The sequence below is a fragment of the Arvicola amphibius genome, chromosome 5 (genome assembly GCF_903992535.2).
Source record: "Arvicola amphibius chromosome 5, mArvAmp1.2, whole genome shotgun sequence".
Classification (NCBI taxonomy): Eukaryota; Metazoa; Chordata; class Mammalia; order Rodentia; family Cricetidae; genus Arvicola; species Arvicola amphibius.
The window spans coordinates 83,894,331-83,914,353 of NC_052051.1; the positions used below are offsets into that span (position 1 = coordinate 83,894,331).

Sequence of the window (20,023 nt, forward strand, 5' to 3'; positions counted from 1 at the left end):
ACTAAAGGTGTTGAACCGTCTCACAGGCCCTTAATGAAAACCTCTTGTGTCTAACCCTGTTAGGTGCTAAAATGTACATCCCTGACCCCGAGAGGCCGCCAATATACAATGAGTACTTTGTAGCAACTTAAGAGAGAATACTAAAAGTGATTAATAATAGGTAGCAAGACTTCAGTTTTGTGCGAGTTCATACATAATAATTATCATTAGGATATACAAAAAATATGAAATCCAGAAATTGTGGAAATGAGCCAGTGACAGTAATTCTGGCATCACGAAATATGACACATTCAGTGCTTTAAAAACAAGTCCTAAATATAGGAGCTAAAAAAAAAAAAAGAAAAGAAAAATCTTGAAATGACGGATTCCGGAACCTGAGTAGTGGGCTCCGCGTTGCCAGTCGGAGCTGTTTATGTGACACCCTCTCCGCCTTCTATTTCTTCTCTGGCCGCATGGGTACCATGGCAACAGAAACAGGCTGTAGCCTGGATTCCGGAAGCCGGAGAGCTGGAGCGTGGAAACTACCCGGTCAAAGGATGCTGAGTCCCGAGCGCCTAGCTCTACCGGACTACGAGTATCTGGGTAGGGGGGCTTCTTTCAGCTTCGGGAAAGGAAAGAAGTGAAGTTAGGTGAAGGAGTGGGGAGGAGACAGGGGTGGAGCCTGAATGGTAGCGGGTCTGGATGGAATGGGGAGGGACAGAAAGAAGGGGCTTCAGGGCCTGAGCCTCTAACGTAGGGCCAAATAAGAATGAAAAATAACATTTATGAAGTAAAGAATGTCCTAACTCTGTGGACTAGCACTCGGGGAATGAGGAATGCGTTCAAAGTAACACAGTTAAGAAGCTGAGGCCCTAAACAGGGCTGTTCCAGATAGGTTGGTATTGGAGTAAACTTGGCCTTTGAAGTGACATCAGACATTTTGTGAATAATAATTTTGCTTTCATAGTGCGATGTAATTTCGAGCTTTTCTCTTTTGTTACACACTGTGGCAAGCATTTTGCATGCAGCATTCTTTCTTTGATTCTTATTAACAGACTTAGGAGGGGGTGCTGTTTTCTACTTTACAGATGGAGAAACTAAGGCTAGAGAGACAATTTGCATGAAACCACACAGTTAGATAGTAGTAGGATCATATTTGCCCACTGCAGAACTTGACCCTGGACCTTGCTTTTGAGCTAAGGCTATGTGGTAGTAAGTACTGTACTTTGATAAGCACCTTACAGTGAGTATGAAAAGCATTTACTTATACGCATACATATACACTTAAAATTCACAGACTTAAATATTTAGAGGAATTTTAAGCTTGTAGACGATTGAGCCGATAGTAGAGAGTTCTTTTTACCCTCTATATCTTCTATTTAGCTTCTTATTCTCCTTTTTTTTCTGTTTTCTTTTTTCAAAACAAGGTTTCTATGTGTAGCCCTGGCTGTCTTAGAACTTGCTCTGTAGACCAGGCTGACTTCAAACTCAAGCTCAGAGATCCACCTGCCTCTGTCTCCCCAGTGCTGGTATGTTAAAGGCGTGCACCACCACTGTCTGGCTTCTATTTAGCGTCTATTATTAATATATTGTATTAGTGTGATACATCTCTTGCAATTGGTTATTAGCTCAGTGTGATTATCAAAATCCTATACTTTACATTGGGGTTTATTCTTTGTGCTGAGCAGTTTTCTGGACTTTGACAAATTCATATTATCATACAGTCACTATTAAAGTATTCAACAGAATCATTTCATTGTGCTGAAAACCCTCAGTGCTTCACCCCTTCATCCATTCCCCTGCCCCACCCCTTTCCACCACTGAGCTTACTGACTTTAAAATGTTGCCCCTTTGAGAGTGATTGGAGACATTCTGTTTATTCCTCACAGGTCTTTCACTTATGAATAGGGCTTTAAAGCCCCTCCGTGTCTTTTTGTAGCTTGATAGCTTATTTCTTTTTTTTTTCTTTTTTGATTTTTCAAGACAGAGTTTCTCTGTGTCACCCTGGATGTTCTGGAACTTACTCTGTAGACTAGGCTAGCCTTGAACTCCCAGGGATACTCCTGTCTCTGCCTGTCTACTGCATGAATCATAACACCTGATAGATGATTAAATTTTCTTAATTAACCGTATGAAACATTGCTTCAAAACGGCTTTTTAATATAAAGACTTTTATTTTGGGGGATAGCTTAGCAGTTAAGAGCATGTGCTACTTTTCCAGAGCTTTTCCAGAGGACCTGAGTTTGGATCCCATTACCCCCACAGCACCTGCAACTCCAGCTCAGGGGTTCCTGGGCCTCTTCTGAACTCTGCAGACACACACACACACACACACACACACACACACACACACACAGCAGATACATACAAACAGAAATTTATAGTAAAAGGACACACGTCCCTTTCCACAAGTCCGGCATGTTCCTCACAGGTAACTGATGGTACTAGCTTTCTGTGCATCCTTCTGCAGATTATTCTGTAAATAAAAGAACATGGAGCATGTCTGTAATCCCAGCAATCAGGAGGCAGAGGAAGGTCTGATCTACGGAGAAAGTTTCAGGATACCTAGGGCTGTTACACAGAAAAGCCCTATTTTGGGGGTGGAGTGGGAAGTACACCTGTGTCTTAGTTAGGGTTACCACTGTTGTGATGAAACACCATGACCAAAAACAATTTGGGGAGGAAAGGGTTTATTTGGCTCTTAGTTCCATGTAACAATTCATCATCCAAGGCAGTGAGGACAAGAACTCAAGCAAGGCAGGAACCTGGAGGCGGGCGCTGATGCAGAGACAGTTCAGGGTGCTGCTAACTGGCTTGCTCCTCCTGGATTACTCAACTTGCTTTTTTTTTTCTTGTTTTACTTGTTTGTTTGTTTTTTGTTTTTGTTTTTCAAGACAGGGTTTCTCTTTGTAACACTCCTAGCTGTCCTAGAACTTGCTTTGTAGACCAGGTTGGCCTCAAACTCACAGAGATCTGCCTGCCTCTGCCCTCTGAGTACTTGGATTAAAGGTGTGCGCCACCACTGCCTGGCTCGACTTGCTTTCTTATAAACCCAGGACCACTAGACCAGGAATGGCACCACTCACAATGGGCTGAACCCTCCCCCACTGATCACTGATTACCCCCAGTGATCACTAATTAAGAAAATGCCCTACAGGCTTGCCTATAGCTTATAGCTCCTTTTGGGGGGCATTTTTCTCAATTGGAGTTTCCTCCTCAGATGACTTTAGCTAGAAGCACAGATAACTTTGTACCTAATGCATAACAATATCAGCACCTATACTTTTGGTAAAGATTTTAGTTGTTTGCTAATTTACTTACTACTCCATGAGCTGTGGAATACTTGACCATTCTCGTACCTTGCCAGTTCCTTGGATCTCTGCTATTTAAAGTCCATATCTCAGAGGCTTGTCTGGCTGACTGCTGCCTTGACAAACAGAAGTCCATCTCTTTCCAAGTGGCGTAAGTGTTGACAGTCTGTGAGCTGATTCATTGTTTCAGGGCACTTGAAAAGTTTTGGTGTTCATGGACTTCAACCTTCCACTGTTCTTGTATCCTGCACAAACGTTCCTTTGGCTCTCTTGTGTAGTTAATAGTCCTGACTGGCATCAGGATATTCGTACTTCCCTGAGCAAGTCATGTCACTCACTGACTTCCTTATGGTTCAGCAAATTGAGTAACTGCTGAAACACATTTATTTTTACCTAAGAACTAGCCCTGCCTATTACAGCATACTCTCTCATAGAGATATGTTGTTTTGAAACATCCACTCTCAACATAATGACCATTAACAACCACTCCCTAGAAGCTGTACATGGTGACACATGACTATAATTTTAGCACTGGGGTCACTGAGGCAAGAGGATCCTGGATTTGAGGCCACTTTGTCATACATAGTGAATCCTTGTCTCAAAGGTTATTAAAATCAATGAATAAACATAAAATTTAAAAGTCATTCTTTATAGGTTAGATCATATTTCTGATTTAAGATCTTGAAATCTATTTTTTAATTCACTTTGATTAACTTACAATTTATAAATTCACTTGCATATATCAGGCTAGAAAGGAAATACACATGGAGAACAAAATACTATAGACAGAAAAGTCCGTGACACTCACTAAAATAAAAACAAAAAACTACAGCTGAGCACCCTGGGGAGGTACACCTAGAGTCCCTCTTCAGGATTATAGTGTGGGGCACAGTGACACCTGTAAGTGAATGCCTGTAGGCATCCCTTCTGCCTGCTAGCTAGGGGTTGTATTGGGTTTTTGACTATTTCTGAAGAAAGCAGCCTTTCCTCATGTTGGGTAAACTGATTTGATTTCTGCATTGACTTGGTGAATTTGGAACCTATAATCCTGACCTGGCTAAGGTCATCAGGAAAGATGTTCATGTAGGCAGTCAGTGTAGCAACAGACACTGTATTGACATCCAGACCGAAGAGAGGACTTGGTAAGGAGATGAAGAAAGCTAGAGATTCCCAGCCGTATGGAGGCGATCTGTTGGAGGCATATGCCAGCTGCTGAGGTGCGTCTATATGTCTGCTGGGTGTGGAGAACTCCAGAGCCGAAGGGAGCCCGTTCCAGACCCAGACTTACACAATCACCTAAGTGCCGACCTGAGCGTGAGTGTGAGGGGTGAGGTTCCTTCTTACTCCACCTAATTGTGGAAGTGCGTGCTTTCACTTGTACTCAGGCCGGCTCCTCTGCTTCTGTAGAACCGGTTGGCAATGGGGTGACATAATCGCTATCTCTAGGAAACCAGAACTCAGAGGTTGCACTCTTCTTTTGAGGTCTATGTATTTAGAAGAATTACAATAAATGATAGAGGTTTTTTTCTTTAATCTGGCATTAAAATTTTTTTGTTGCTTTTTAAAAAATCTGTATATGAAGGAGGTAGGTGCATGAGTGTGGGTAAGTGTGCACATGCAAGATGAGGCCAGCGTATAGCAGTCGGTTTACTCCTTTCACCATGTGGGTCGTGGACATGTGTGCACATACATGTGTGCATGCAAATACACGCACACACATGCACACACATGCTGGTATCAAATGTCAAGTTAATAAGTGGTGGAATTAGGATTATAATTGAGCAATCTAGTTCAAGTCCACATTGTTAAATTCTGCTATCAATACATTGAGTGGCTCCAGCCAAAAGTGGGTTCCTTACTATTACATAGGCTCATACAAGGATCTCTGGAGTGAATTCAGTTGACTCCAAAGGCTTCATTTAGTATTTCTGCTCATGAGGGGGCCTTCTAGGAATTAGGATGGATCAAGAAATGCCGATATTCCAGTTCTCTCTTGTCAGTGGACTCATCCTCAGGGACAGGCAGTGAGGAAGGGAACTTCTAACCATTTGAGAGAGTTCCTTTCTTCCAGTAGTGGTCATTGTGCTTTGGGTAGCTGTTGTGGCTGTGAAGAATTTGCCTACACTTTCTATTTATGGTTTTCTGCATCTGAGAAATGTGAAGTGGGCTGGCTATGGTGGAGCACACCTGTAATGTCAGCATTCTGCATGTACAGACAGTTTGAGGGTAGCCTGCACAACAGCTGGAGCCAGCCAGGGCTACAGGCCTGGAGCATATAAACATTTAGTGCAGATGCTGGATTTGTGTCTACGTTGTGAGAAGAAACTATGTGGAGAAGAGCACCTGGGTAGGAGCAGAGTAAGTGGTGGCTGCCCTTACTGTGTCATTATACAAATAGAGCCCATGTCCATGGCAACCATGAAAATGAGCCTTTCAGATTTCCTGCTGTGGGGAGGGAAGGAGTAATACCCACTCCACCTCAGCTCTGAATCCAACACCTTGCTCACATGGTGTGTCATGCTCCCCATGTGTTCCCTTTAGTCACTGACTGGGCCGGACAGACCCTCTTTAACGGGAGATGTCTCTCTGAGGGTGGCTTTGCTTGAGGTCAGCCTTCCTCTCTCCTTTATTCATGACAGGCTTACATCATGGTCGAGAAGCTTTCTAGGCTCCCCCGCCCTCTTCTCATTTCTGGTCAAGGTGTTTCCTTCAGAACATCTTTTCATGTTTGCTCCTGTTTTAGTGTCTGCTTCTCAGAGTACCTAAACTAAGACAATATCATTGATACAGCCCTTTCCAGCCATGAAGTTGATGCAGTTTCTCTAAGTCTTGGCAAAGGTTCTGACTTGGAATTTATTCAACTTGGAAGACTTTAATGTTTCTAAATTTTTTTTTGTATTTGTTTATACTATAACATGAAGTTTACTTGTCTGACTGCCAGACACATTAGTTTTGCTTTTGGAGGAATCCTAATAAATTTATTTTTGTTTGAAATGTAATTAGTGAGCCTTCAAATTCAATACTACACTATAGAACATTGATACTTAATTTGCTGAGATTGTCTTCAGAACGCATAGTCTTTAGGTTGTTTCAGAACTGAAATGAAATGAAATATATGTGTTACACTGATTGTAAATCTTTGGAAACCAGATTAATATAAAAAATTCACTTTAGAATAACTACAGAGCTGTTCACAATCACCTGTCTTTTCCTTCCACTCCTTCTCTTCCTGAGTAATCAAAAGCAAGCCCAAGTGTAAAGTATCTTCTGACACACATGGGAGACGGAACACACTCTTAAATGAGCAGGACACCAAGGGACTGAGAAAGAAGCACCATCGTGGAGTGTACCGGATGTTTCGGGAGCTTGCAGCTCTCTCAGCTTGCTCCCCATTTGGTCAGCAGCTTCTCTGTCATGGAAGGGGCAGCAGGCAGTTGTCTTGTTGGGCTAGTTCAAGAATGTGCCCTTTGGAAGTGGTTCCTAGAAATTTAGCCTACACCCTCTCTGCCACCTTTCTGAGGGCTCTGTAGCTCATTGTTAAGGGGAGTGGGAGGAGCAGATGAATTCCAAGGCTTTTGGTTTCTGACCCTTGGTCACGTCCATTTCTCTAAAATAAGTTGCAGAGTGATTTCATTGTTGTTCCAGAAAGAATTCTTTTAAATTTTTGACCTTGTTTATTATTTATATTCAAGTAATAATAAAGTCTTTCAAGTTCTGTCCAAAAGTTGGCGATCATTTTTCTTTTTCTCTTCCTATATACATATAATACTTGCCTAGGTAAGATGAGTAGGTAACTAAGCGTTTTCAAAGGTACTTATAGTTCAGAAAAGACATTCATGAGCCTCTTTTCCTGTTATTATCAGTTACCTTGTTTTCCTCCTGGATCCTTGGTTAGCATCTGTTTCTTATTAGAATGTAAGCCATGGGGGCAGGCTTTTCTCAGTAGCTCTAACATTAGTATAGTGGTTGACCCAAGTGAAGTGCTCAATTGTTGAATGAATGATTTGCTTCAAGCTGCAGAATACATTTAAAAATATATGAGAGGTAGGAATCTAGTTTAGCCAACAGTTACTGAATCTTACCACGTGAAGAGACACTATGTCCCCACCCTCTTTTTGATGGATTAAAAAAAAAAAAGGATGAGTGATTAAAATCTGCCCTGGATGCTTTTGGCTTTAAACTCTGATTATACCTAAGCTCAGTTCTTGGTTGATAACAGTTTCTATACCTTGGTTACCCAACCATAAGATTTAATCGTTGTTTTAAAGGTAATTATTTGTCCTTTAGCTGTGTGAGTGCTGTGATTTGACTGAGAGGAGAGCTACCCTTGTCAAGTAACCCAGGTCTCTTTCTGGCTCTGGCTGCCCTGTGCTCTTCCCTAGCAGCTGTAGGAAACCGTTCATTCTGTGATTGGAATTTCAAGTCAAAACACATTTATCTGAACAGAATTTTAATTATTTATCAAAGAGAGGAGGGATTTTCCCAAACACATCTGAATTTACCAAAGTAGTGATCTCATTAAATACATTCTTCTTGAGCACTTTTCTTTAAACGAAGCAATTACTGCTGAAATTATCAAATACATTTTTCATGAAAGCTTTTTGAATAAGTTTTGTTTGATTAGCAGGAGAAAAGTAAACATTGTTTTAAAAGGCCCTTTCCAGGGCCCATTCTTTTTTTTTTTTTCTTTCATTGAATTAGCTTTTAGAGGATCTCTTCTTCGGAGAGAGTGGGAGCCCCTTTTCTGGCTGTCGTCCTGTTGTGTAGCTCAGCGTCTGGCCCTGAGATTACAGGTGCTCAGCATAGTGCCAGCTCAGCTTCTGTAATCGAACACAGAAATCTGCTGGTGCCTCAGGACGTCACTCAGGTGTTTGTCAGACTCAGGCTTCTCTCACCTGGGATAGTCCTCCACGCCCCCAGGAGACAGACACACAGACATCTGGCAGCAACAGGACTGTACCACATTTGTTGTTGTTTGTTATGTTTTTGGAAAGTGTCTCATGTAGCCCAGGTTGGCCTTGCATTGGATAGTTGAGGATGGCTTTAAACTCCTGATCCCTTTTCTCTCTACCTTCCATGTGCTGGAGTGTCCAGCTCCCCATTGCCTTTGGGAAAACAATCTTGTGCAGAATTCCTCCCGTGGCAGACTTCTGTACAGCGTGTTCTAAATGGGAAAATTATGTATTTAAAATAGGCATGTTTGAAACAATAACACTTTTGAATGTGAAATGTACCAAAGGCCACATGTTTTTGATTTTGCTTGTCAAATGGAGAGGCAGCTGCCAGAACCACTGGACACCATGGTTCTCATGCCCTAAAGTCCTGCAGTTGACAGATATTCAGACAACAGCACAAAGAAGTTGAGCCCATGAGAAAGTGAGTCTGGGCACTTGGGCTGCCCTCCTTTTTCTCTCCATGGAGTTCTTCCCAGCTTTGCCCCTTCTGTCTCATCTTAGATTTCCAAAAAGGAGAGATTAAATGTGTCTGTATTTCAGCATGTTCACTGCACGGACAACATGAGGCTGGCGCTCGGGCCACTGTGCAGCCTGTCATATGGAAGGGATTGCCTTTCAGAGGAGATTATAATTGTGTATGTAGCCACACAAATGCACATTCTGCCTGAAGGGAAATGCAGAGGAGAGGAGGCCTGCGCTGCCACTCAGGTCCCTTTGTGGAAGGCTGCATAAGAAGCGCTTACATGCCATAGTCACCTCTTTTGGGCTTAATGAGTCATCTTTGTGTGTTAGCTACTTAAAAGAAGAAAGGAAAGAAGAAATGCACTCTCCCCCAAGTGAATTGCTTTTATTAGCCCTGCAGCTTTGTCTTAAAGAGTTTTGAATATTCCTGATGACATCATTTACAATGCTAGTGCACAGACAGTACACAAAAAAATTCAGCGTTTGAGTATCCAGACTAACTTAGACAAATTTAGGAAAATGGTAACAGTATTCTTTATAAACAATGAACACATGAGCTTAAACAACATGCACACCCTAGTCTTTGGGGGATGTAATACAATGAAAGTTGGCCACAGCGAAAGCTAAAAGTTCAGTGCCCTTGTACTATTTACATTTCAGACTTGAGTTTATGGTCTTGTAATCCTAAGCAGTATGTTCAGTTAATGTAGAAAATATGGGTTTACTCTGTGGGTAAATTATTATGCTCTTTGAGCTGTAGGGTTTTACCTGTGAAAATGAAAATGGCAAAAGGAACATTGCCACCTACTTTACCAGAACATGGGGAGATGAGAAGACAATCACGGGGAGTTCTTTGTAGGGTGGTGCTTTGTGAATAGGAAATTCTGCTGTTATTTTCACTGATTAAATTTCCCCAGCAAATAGAGTTGATAAGAGCTCACAAAGGCAGAGAAGATGAATTAATATAAGCCAGGAATCTTGAAAGTAAACCATTGAATGAGACCTAAATTGTCTTTCTTGATAGTCTGCAAACCATTAGACCTGCTGTCTAGCCCATGATCGCTTCCTGAGTTCTCACAGATGGAGTGCATACTTAGCCACCATGCAGAGGATGGTGGTCATATAGGTAAATGAGAGTGAGCTAGACCGTCAGGGAGAGTGGCTCTGCTTCTTTTTCTTCATGGTTGTACTACAAATATTCTCTGGAGTCTTGTTAATCTTTTCCTTGTCTGGACATTGGGAGGCTTTGGCCTTTGTTTTTCAGTAGATATTTGATTTTTTAATCTCATATTTCTAAAGCAGCAACAAATTACAAGAAGTGGTTGATTGTTCTCACATTGTGAAATTTTTTTCCCTTTAGTGTGGTGAGAGCAAAATCACTGTGGTTGAAAGACTTAACAGTAGGCTTGGCACCTTGAAAGTCCTCAAACTCAGCCAGTTAATGACAACAGCTTTTGTTTTAGATAAGAAGGTATACTAGGAAACAGTATATTTGTTTTTGTTGTTGGTTTTATTTTTAAAATGACATGTCTATATGTGTGTCTATGTGTGTGTTTGTACAGTGTAGTACCGATTTCAGGCCAGAAGAGATTGTCAGATTCCTGGATCTACAGTTACATACACTTGTGATATACCTGATATGGGAACTGAACTCAGAATCTTTGCAAAAGCAGGATGCTCTCTTAACCCCAGAGCTATCTATCTCTCAGCCCCCAATTTATATTTTTAAATGACAGAATTATTACTGAAGTATCTTCTTCTTTTTTTGTAGTTATTTTTGTATTTTGGGCAGCAATACCTGAGAAGACTCCTAAGGTTCCTTTGCAAGTTCAGGATTTCACCTTTTATTTCCAATTATAGTTAGTAGTATTTGGGTAACTTCATTTTGTTATGTCCAAATCAGCAAAGTACCTGCAAAAGCCAAAAAGGAGACCGAGTCCCACACATAAAAGCAAAGAGCCTTTATTTTAAGCAAGTTTGCAAACTGTCTCTCTACATGTCCAACGTATTGGAATAAACAGAGAGCCTCGAACTTAATTAGAATAGGGTTTTATAGTAGTAAAGGTGGGGGTGAGGGGTGATTGGTTGACATTTGTCTAGGGGTGTCCTGGTTGAGTATGTTCTGGCAGGTGGTCCTGTCTACAGCAGTTGGAATGTTAGGCATTTCCTTTGAATGGTCTGTTCTTGGGTGGAGGTAATCTCAGCTAGTGGTTCTTCCTGCAACCCTGCTTCAGGGTAAACTACTGAGACTCAGGCCTCTTATTAAATTTATCGATGGCTGAATTCTACACTGGCAGGTGATAATGGTTGGAAATAAAGAGTTTCTTTTGGATGACCTGCCCATACTTAGCTTATCATGGGCAGCAATACCTGAGAAGACTCCTAAGGTTCCTTTGCAAGGCTGGCTCCCACAAACATATTAAGGGGAAAAGCTATTTTATTTAAATTCTAAATCTAAGGCAGGATCCATGTCTTTTAATTAGCTATTTATTTTTAAAGAAACAGCCTCCTATTTTAAAATTATTTTTTATTTTAGTGTGTGTTTTGCCTGCAGTTGTGTGTATGTATTGCCCATGGAGACAAGGAGAGAACATTGGGACCCAAAACTGGAGTTATGGATGGTGAGAGCCACCATATGGTGCTAGGAACTGGACTTGGGTTCTCTGCAAGAGCATCAAGTGCTCTTAACTGCTGAGCCATCTCTAACCCTTTAAAAAAAACACAGATTATAAGGCAAGCATGGTATTAAAAGACCCCTGGAGTGGGGAGACTCTCACTCAAGTCTCGGGATAACATGCCCCTCCCCCCCCAGGAACTCACAAGAGACCGTCCTTGCTGCAGTCACATGAGGTTTATTGACAAGAACCAACGTGCTGGGGCCGAAACTCATTTCCCACACCGGGGCAGAGGAGTTTGACCCCAAGTAGTTGGGAGAAGGGATATTTAGGGGAAGAAACCACAACCTAAAGGGGGTAGGAAGGACGTCATTGGAAAATTCCAAAAATACCAGTGATCTTTGGAAAATTCTGAAAATACCAGTGATAATCACAAGGGGGTAACTCCCCGTTTCTCAAGATTATTCTCAAGATGATAATCTAACTTTATGGTCAGCTAGTCCTGGAACAGAGTCACTAAACCAGCTAACCTAGATTTTTGGTTCTTCTCTCCCTGATAGATTTTTGGCTCTATTTTTCCTGCTAGAGTTTTGGCTCTATTCTTTCTGCTAGAGGGGTCTGGATTTATCCAGGTCTTTCAGTATGGTGGTTTAGCAGTACAGCTGCCCCAACACTGTGTTAAGTAAAATGGGTTCCAATTGGCATCTTGCTGAGCAGAGTGACTCAGAGTACTGGGGATGGAGAGGTGTACAGTGTCTTCCTGTCTTCACAGCAGGCCAATCTCACTTTTCCTTGTGGAAATAGATGAGTACATGTGACTTGTCACTAAGTGAAATGTGTGTGGAGCTGGTTTGACGGATTTTTTCTGACTCCACACCTTTATCCCCAGCACTTGGGAGGCAGAGGCAGGCAGATCTTTGAGTTTGAGGCTATCCTGGTCTACAGAAAGAGTTCCAGGACAGCCAGAGTCATACACAAAAATCCTGTCTCGAAAAATAGAACTAAAAATAGGAAAAAGGAAGGAAATTTATCTGACTCCAAAGTAGTATTGGTAGGCACTTAGATTTCTTTCAAGGTCTGTTATTTCTGAAAGCTTTTTCCTACTTAGTTCAGTAAATATTTTTTCCTGTTCAGTTTAGTAAGTTTTTTTTTTTTTTTGGTAAAGCTTTAAGTATCATCATACTGAGTAAGTGATATTTAGGAATGTATGTATACATATACAATATATACATATGAAAAAAGAAGCCATGAGTTTGAAGGAGAGCATGGAGGGGTGTATGGGAGAGTTTGAATGGAGGAATGGGAAAGGGGAAATTAATTATGTTTTAATCTAAAATTAAAGATTTAAGCATAGAACTTCAATTTTTTTTTTTTTTGTTTTTCGAGACAGGGTTCCCTGTAGTTTCTAGAGCCTGTCCTAGAACTAGCTCTTGTAGACCAGGCTGGCCTCGAACTCAGAGATCCGCCTGCCTCTGCCTCCCGAGTGCTGGGATTAAAGGCATGTGCCACCACCGCCCGGCTTCAATTTATTTTTTATAGAATATATGTTCCTTAGATTCTTTGGTAAGCTATATAAGAATATACCTCAGCTTCTGATATGTTGAAAATGATGCTTGTGTGTGTGCGCGAACACATGCGTGCACACATGTATGCACATACACATGTAGGCCTATCATGCATGTATGAAGGCTTGACAACTTTGTAGAATTGCTTTTCTCCTTCCACTTCTATTTTTACAGTGTGGTGGCTGGAGTGAGGATGTCCTCCACGGGCTCATGTATTGAAATCTTAGTCCCCAGTTGGCAGCACTGAGGAAGTTTTGGGACCTTTAAGAGGTGGAACCTTTCTTGAAGCAGCACATGACTGAAGGATGGACTTTAAGAGTGTATGGCCTTTCTCCTCTTCCAGTTCATTGTCTACTTTACATTTGCACTTGGAGATGTGATTTCTCAGCTTCCCTCTCTGGCCTCCTGCTGCCATGCTTCCCCTGCTGTTATAGATTCTCTCGTTGGAACCTTAGAAGCCAAAATAAAGTTTCTTCCATAAGTCATTTTTGGTAGTGGTGTTCTGTCACAGCAACAGAAAGTAACTGTTTCTGAAGTTAGTACCAGACAGTTTAGTGTTGCTGCGAAGAACCTATGTTGTTGATTTTATTTCATTTTACTTGGAAGCCTGGAAGGCAGCCCTGCTCAAGAGGTGGGTCGTTCCTGTGAAATGTTGGTAAAGAATCTGGTTGCCTTCTGCCAGTGTCCTAAGAACTTGCCTGATGCTAAGTTTAAAAAAATAATAGAACTAATTTCTTTAGTAGAGGAAACTTCAGGACAACATAGTCTCTGTGGCATGGTTTATATGATGCTAGGGATTAAATCAAGGGTTGCTTGTATGCTGGGCAAACCCTCTACAAACTTGCTCGAGTTAGTGACTTTAATTTACTTTTTTCCTGTACATTGTGGTAATTATTACTCATTTGTCTAATTTTAACCTTCCAAAAATCTTAGACTCTTATTTATCCCATCTTAAAAATCTCCATCACTGTAGAGCTGAGGAGATGGCTTGCTATAGAAGCATGAAGACTGAGTACAGTAGCTCGGATTGCCAGAGCCCATGTAAATGCTGGGTGGCCACAGCAGCCCCCCGCAGTCCTAGTCTCTGGAAGGCCATGAGATGGGATCCCTAGATGAAGCTGGATAGTTAGACTAGCTGAGACAATGTTCAAGTGAGAGACCCTGCCTCAGTGAATAAGGTGGAGAAACATTAAGAAAAACTCCCAGTGTTAGTCTTAGGCCCACAGACATACACATGTGACTATGCACCTCAACATAACACGTCTGTACACATGCAAGAAAACTGCATCCCCAGCTCTGTTATCTTTTATTGAGATAATTGATCTACCATAAGATTTATCCTTTTAAATTCAATTTAATGTATTCTAAAGGATTTAGTGTTTTTTACTGTGTTCACAAATTTGTACCACCACTATTACAATGTAATTCCAGAACTTATGTGTGAGTGTGTGTGCTGTATATGTGTACAAGTGCATGGATGTGTACATGTTCATGTAAGCTTATGTGTACATGTGTATGCTTGTGTGTGAACATCTTGGGTGTCTTCTACTATAACTCCCCACCTTAGTTGTCTGTCTCCGTGTGTGTTTGTGTATGTGTTCATGCATATATGTATGCTGTGTGCATACACATACCACTGTATGCATGAAGTCACAGAACAGTTCTCTCCTTCCACCCTGTGGGTCTCGGAAGGGATCAGACTCAGGTAATCAGGATTGGTGGTGTCTTTACCTACAAAGCCATCTCACCTGTAGTTGTTTGTTTTCTCTTTGGGGACCCACCACCCAGCTCCCCAATAAATACATGGAGACTTCTTATGAATGCGTAGCCATAGCTTGGCTTGTTTCTAGGTAGCTTTTCTAACTGAAATTACCCCTTTCTCTTTAACTACATTTTGCCCGGGCTTTTTATCTTTCTTTATTCTATATGTCTTACTTTGTGGCTGGCTGTGTGACCATGTGGCTGGCCCCTGGTGTCCTCCTCTCCTCTTTTTCTCCTGTCTCGTCTCTTCCTTAGATTTCTCCTATTTATTCTGTCTGCTATTTCTCTCTATTTCTCTCTCCTGCCTAGCTATTGGGTGTTCAGCTCTTTTTTTTGGGGGGGGGGTTCAAGACAGGGTTTCTCTGTGTTGCTTTGGAGCCTGTCCTGGAACTAGCCCTTGTAGACCAGGCTGGCCTCGAACTCAGAGATCCATCTGCTTCTGCCTCCCAAGTGCTGTGATTAAAGGCTTGTTCTACCATCGCCCAGTGGTCGTTTAGCTCTTTATTAGACCAATCAGGTGTTTTAGAAAAGCAAAGTAACACAGCTTTACATAGTTAAACAAATGCAACATAAAAGAATGCAACACATCTTTGCATCATTAAACAAATATTCCACAGCATAACCGCAAATGTAACACATCTTAACTAATTATCTACAACCCTTACTGGCCTTATCTACCTTATCTTTTGAGACAGAGTCTCTTCCTGAACCCAGAGCATACCAGGTTGCTAGGCTCTCTGGCAGATGAGCTCTGGGCACATGCCTGTCTCTGTCTCCGTCTCCCCACACACTCCAGTGCCATGGTTACAGATGTGTATGATCACACTTGGCTTTTATATGGGTGCAGGAAATCTATACTCGTGTTCTCATTTTTTGCACAAAAAGCAAATTCCAGATTCCTGATTCCAGAACTTTTATCATCCCTCAAAATGCCCCATTTTTTACCCCCCCACCCAACTCCTGATAACCACTAATCTACTTTCTATCTCTGTGAGTTTGTCTGCTTTGGGTATTTCTTTTGCAGTCTGAGCATGTTTTCAAGGTTCACGCATGTTGTGAAAAGTTTTCAGGACTTCATTCACTGTTGTGATTGAGTAATATTTGGCTGTACGATACAATACATTTTGGGTACTCATTTGTCAGTTGATGGATAATTTAGATTATTTTTACCTTTTGAATATTATGAAACGTAGTAAGAGGAGTGGGCCATGTTCCCGGTGCCCAGCTAGCTTAGCCCCCGAAATAACCACACAGAAATTGTATTAATTAAATTACTGCCTGGCCCATTAGCTCTAGCCTCTTATTGGCTAACTCTCACATATTAGTTTAACCCATCTCTATTAATATGTATCACCACTTGACTGTGGCTTTCCGGCATGAGTCTAACCAAAGTCTGTCTTGGGTAGGAGAATCATGGTGTCTGCCTCTCTGCCCTTCTTCCCAGAAATCTGTTCTGTTTTTCCTGCCTACCTGGGATCCGCCCTATCAACTAGCTCAAGGCAGTTTCTTTAATCAACCAATGAAAGTAATACAAATACAGAAGGACCTCCTACACCAATAAAATTATTGACTACACCAAATTCATAGAGATTTATATATATTTTTTTTATTCTGAGAGTTTTAGTAGTGCTGGCTTTATGGTCCATTTTGGGTTAACTTTTATATGTAGTTTGAGATAGGAACCAGGTACAAAGCAATGGGACTTCCTTGCTGTGGTCACTAAGTCTGGCTGTCTAGATGTGGGACAACAGTGTAGAACTGTTGAAGATTTGGACTGAAGATAAATTACCTAGCTTAGATGAGGTAGACTACTTAAGCAAAGTAAGTTTTGTTTTATTCTGGATAGCACTGGCTTTGGGTTGGAGAACCCATAGTTTATGTGCTGTTTGTCTCTGCGCATTTTCCTCTAGTTCAAAATGTGGCATCTGAGAAGGAAATAGAGCCATCATCATTTCTAAAGTTAGTGTTTCCTTGGTTAGTCGATGGAAAATTAATTTAGAAAGAAACCTTAATGTAAGTTCTGTGAAATTCTAAGAAATTGTTTTATGGCCATCTATGTTATAATGAAGTTTTTATCAATTAATTAGTATTAGTCATGACCATCTTAAGCTTTCTTTGTGAATTATTCTAATACTGTAATTCAATGGAATAGTTAAACTATGAGGTTGAGTTTGTCCTGCAGTACAAACTATGTGGCCTTGGGTAGTTTCATTTGTAAGACAGGTAAACCAGCCTTATCTGACTCCTAGGTTGATTGTGAAGTTCAAAGAGATAATGTGTGTGAGAGTATTTAGTAGTAACCTTTTAGGAGCAATTAAAGTGTTATTGTTTAAGTTGTGAAGGTCACCTTGTTCACTAGACTGTGGGCCCTGGGGACAGGAGTGTGTGTGTCTGACTCATACCATCCTACCCCCCCTGTTTACACACAGCAGCAGGCTCGTGGATTTTTTCTTGTTGAATATTGCTAGTCAGATTAGTCAGATCCATTCATTTATACATTTTAGAAAATTATATGGTTCAAATAAAGTAGGAAGGTGTGTACAGTGAGTCACATTTGTGTGTACAGTGAGTCACATTTGTGTGTACAGTGAGTCACATTTGTAATCCAAGCACTCAAGGAGTGAGGCAGGAGGATTGCCACAAGCTCCAAAGTAAGTTCTGGCTTGTGCAACAGACTAAGATGCTGTTAAAAAAATAAAATTGGGGCTGGAGAAATAGCTTGGTGGGTAAGAGAGTTCACTGTTCTTTCAGAGGACCCAGGTTCAGCTTTTGACACCCACATCATGGCTCACCTGTAACTCCAGTTCCAGAGGGTATTATGATTTCCTCTGACCTCCTTGGGCTCCTGTACCCACATGGAGTGCACTTAAATGCATTCAGGCATTCATACACATAGAATACAGTAAATCTTAGAAAAACACCTTAAATAAATGCAAGCAAAAAAATTATTCTTCTTTTAAGGATAGACAGAGTGGAGTGGTATACTCCAAACTGCCACAAAAGACTTGGCTTCTGTTATCCTGTTTATCCTAGCTTTAGATTTGGTCCCTTTCCTCAGAATCCATGGGGACTGAAGAAACTTTTTATTCTTCAGGTAAATAAGGGACATCACTCATTATCCTTAGTTCTAGAAGACTCAAAACATTCTATTTATATGTTATAATCACATAAATCATATGACCAAAGCAGCTACAAAAGAAGCTAAGAAATGTTGCGTGTCTGTGTGTGTGTTGTGAAGGAAGAATGATTTATAAAAGAAAATATCACCAAGGATGGTGGCACATGCCTTTATGTGCACTGAGAAGGCAGAGACCAGCCTGGTCAACATAGCAAGTTCCAGACAGTAGAGCAATAAAACCCTGCCATCAATAATAATAACAAATAAGAGAAAATATCCATAAGCTTACATAATCTATGCTGGAAAACTCTAGCAATGTTTTTATCCTTAGCTACGTATTCTAATTTGTTTTTTTTTTTCTTTTTTTCTTTTTGGTTTTTCGAAACAGGGTCTCTCTGCAGCTTTTTTAGAGCCTGTCCTGGAACTAGCTCTTGTAGATCAGGCTGGCCTCGAACTCACAGAGATCCGCCTGCCTCTGCCTCCCGAGTGCTGGGATTAAAGGCGTGCGCCACCACCGCCCGGCCGTATTCTAATTTGTATCTGGAGATTTAAGGAACAAGAGATGAAATAAAAGAGAATACTATATCCATAGAGCAACAATAAATTATTTTGATTAAAATAAAATTTTAAGATTTCTAGCAGAAAACAAAATCAATATTTATTTATTTGTTGTTTTCGTTTTTTTTTTTTTTCCGAGACAGGGTTTCCCTGTAGTTTCTAGAGTCTGTCCTGGAACTAGCTCTTGTAGACCAGGCTGGCCTCGAACTCAGAGATCCGCCTGCCTCTGCCTCCCGAGTGCTGGGATTAAAGGCGTGCGCCACCACCGCCCGGCTGTTGTTTTAGTTTTTGAGACAGTTTCTTTGTATAATTCTGACTGTCCTGAAACTAGCTATATAGATCAGGCTGGCCTCGAATTCAGAGTTTCACCTGCCTCTGCCTCTCAAGTTCTGAGATTAAAGACGTGTGTCACCACTGCCTGGCAAAATCAATATTTATAAAAAGAAATTTTATTATCTCGTAAGAGGATATATAATAAAATTATGAGAAATATAGTACCAAGTAAAGTTTTAAAAGGTAGAAAAATGAAAAAGGAAAAACTCTTAAAAAGTGGAGAGGTATTTGGGCTTAGTTGAGCCCTCTGTGTGTATGTGTTTTTAGTTCCTTTTTCTTTAACTTTTTTGGTCTCCAAGGAATCACAATATTCAGTTTTTGTCATGATTTGTTTACTTTGTTCAAAGAAAAACTTCAGCATTCTGATTATACATGGAAATACACAAAACTTCAAAGTCCCATGTAAGAAAGCCCAAGAATTCCACATCCTGATTCTAGAGGGGCAGAAAGTAAGGACTGGTTTGTTTACTGGTAAATGGCGGGAGTTGAGCAGTGTGAGTAACTTAGGAGCCGTGATGACACAGCAATGCAGGGTCTGACTGCTGCGTCCAGCTCTCCCTTGTCTGCAGCCCCGTGGAGGGCTGAACCCTGTACTTAGCGTATTTCTGAGACCACGGGAAGCAGGACTGTGGGAACGGAAGGAGTACTGTGCAGTCCAGAGGCCAATGGGATGGAGTCTGTGGCGAGGCTTAATTGACTTCCTGGTAGAGGACCAGTGTGTTGGAGGACAGGGAATTTGCAGGGTGAGGTTTTAGTGGCCATCATTATGTTGTTGCTGAACTGGAGGAGAGTGGCAGGGAAAAGACGAGAAGAAAACAGGCCGTCTGTATCTAGAGAGAGGGGTGTCCGAGGGCCGTCGTTCCCTTCTTTTCCTTCTCATGTAGGTGGTGAGACCCCAGGGTCTGTAATGACTGCTAGGAGATTCTTGGATGCTGTGTTAAATATATTTATTTATTAGTATAAATTAATATAATGTATCTATATAATATAATAAATTAATATACCTCTTAAATCAGATTTTTATCACAAGCTAAAAACCACCTCATCTTTTTGGGGGAAGAGATGGGTAGTGTTTGGGAACAGCCTTTCTCAGTAGCTGGCCATCCTCGAGCTTACTATGTGGGTCAGGCTGGCCTCAAACTCTTGGTGATTCTCCTACTCAATCTCCTGTGTTCTGGGATTATGGATATAAGCCACTCATTCTTAAAAATGAACAATAAATTCTCCAGATGACTGAAATAGAGAAGGAGGACCATGCCGCTGGTTCTGCAATGGCACATATGGCTGGGATCCTAGCTTATCTGGCCCATTTCCTGTTCCCTCAAAAAAAAAAAAAAGTAATTGCGTATAATAAATGTATGGAGTG

The 20,023-nt window shown here is 41.2% G+C and overlaps 1 protein-coding gene across 1 annotated transcript in view; it reads left to right on the forward strand.

The window, feature by feature from the left end:
- Positions 1-461: 461 nt before the first annotated feature.
- C5H11orf49 (chromosome 5 C11orf49 homolog) overlaps positions 462-20,023 on the forward strand; it is a 172,398-nt gene continuing 152,836 nt past the window's right edge. The window contains exon 1 of the mRNA XM_038332177.1: positions 462-582. Coding sequence (XP_038188105.1) covers positions 462-582 — 121 coding nt within the window. The remainder of the gene's footprint in view (positions 583-20,023) is intronic.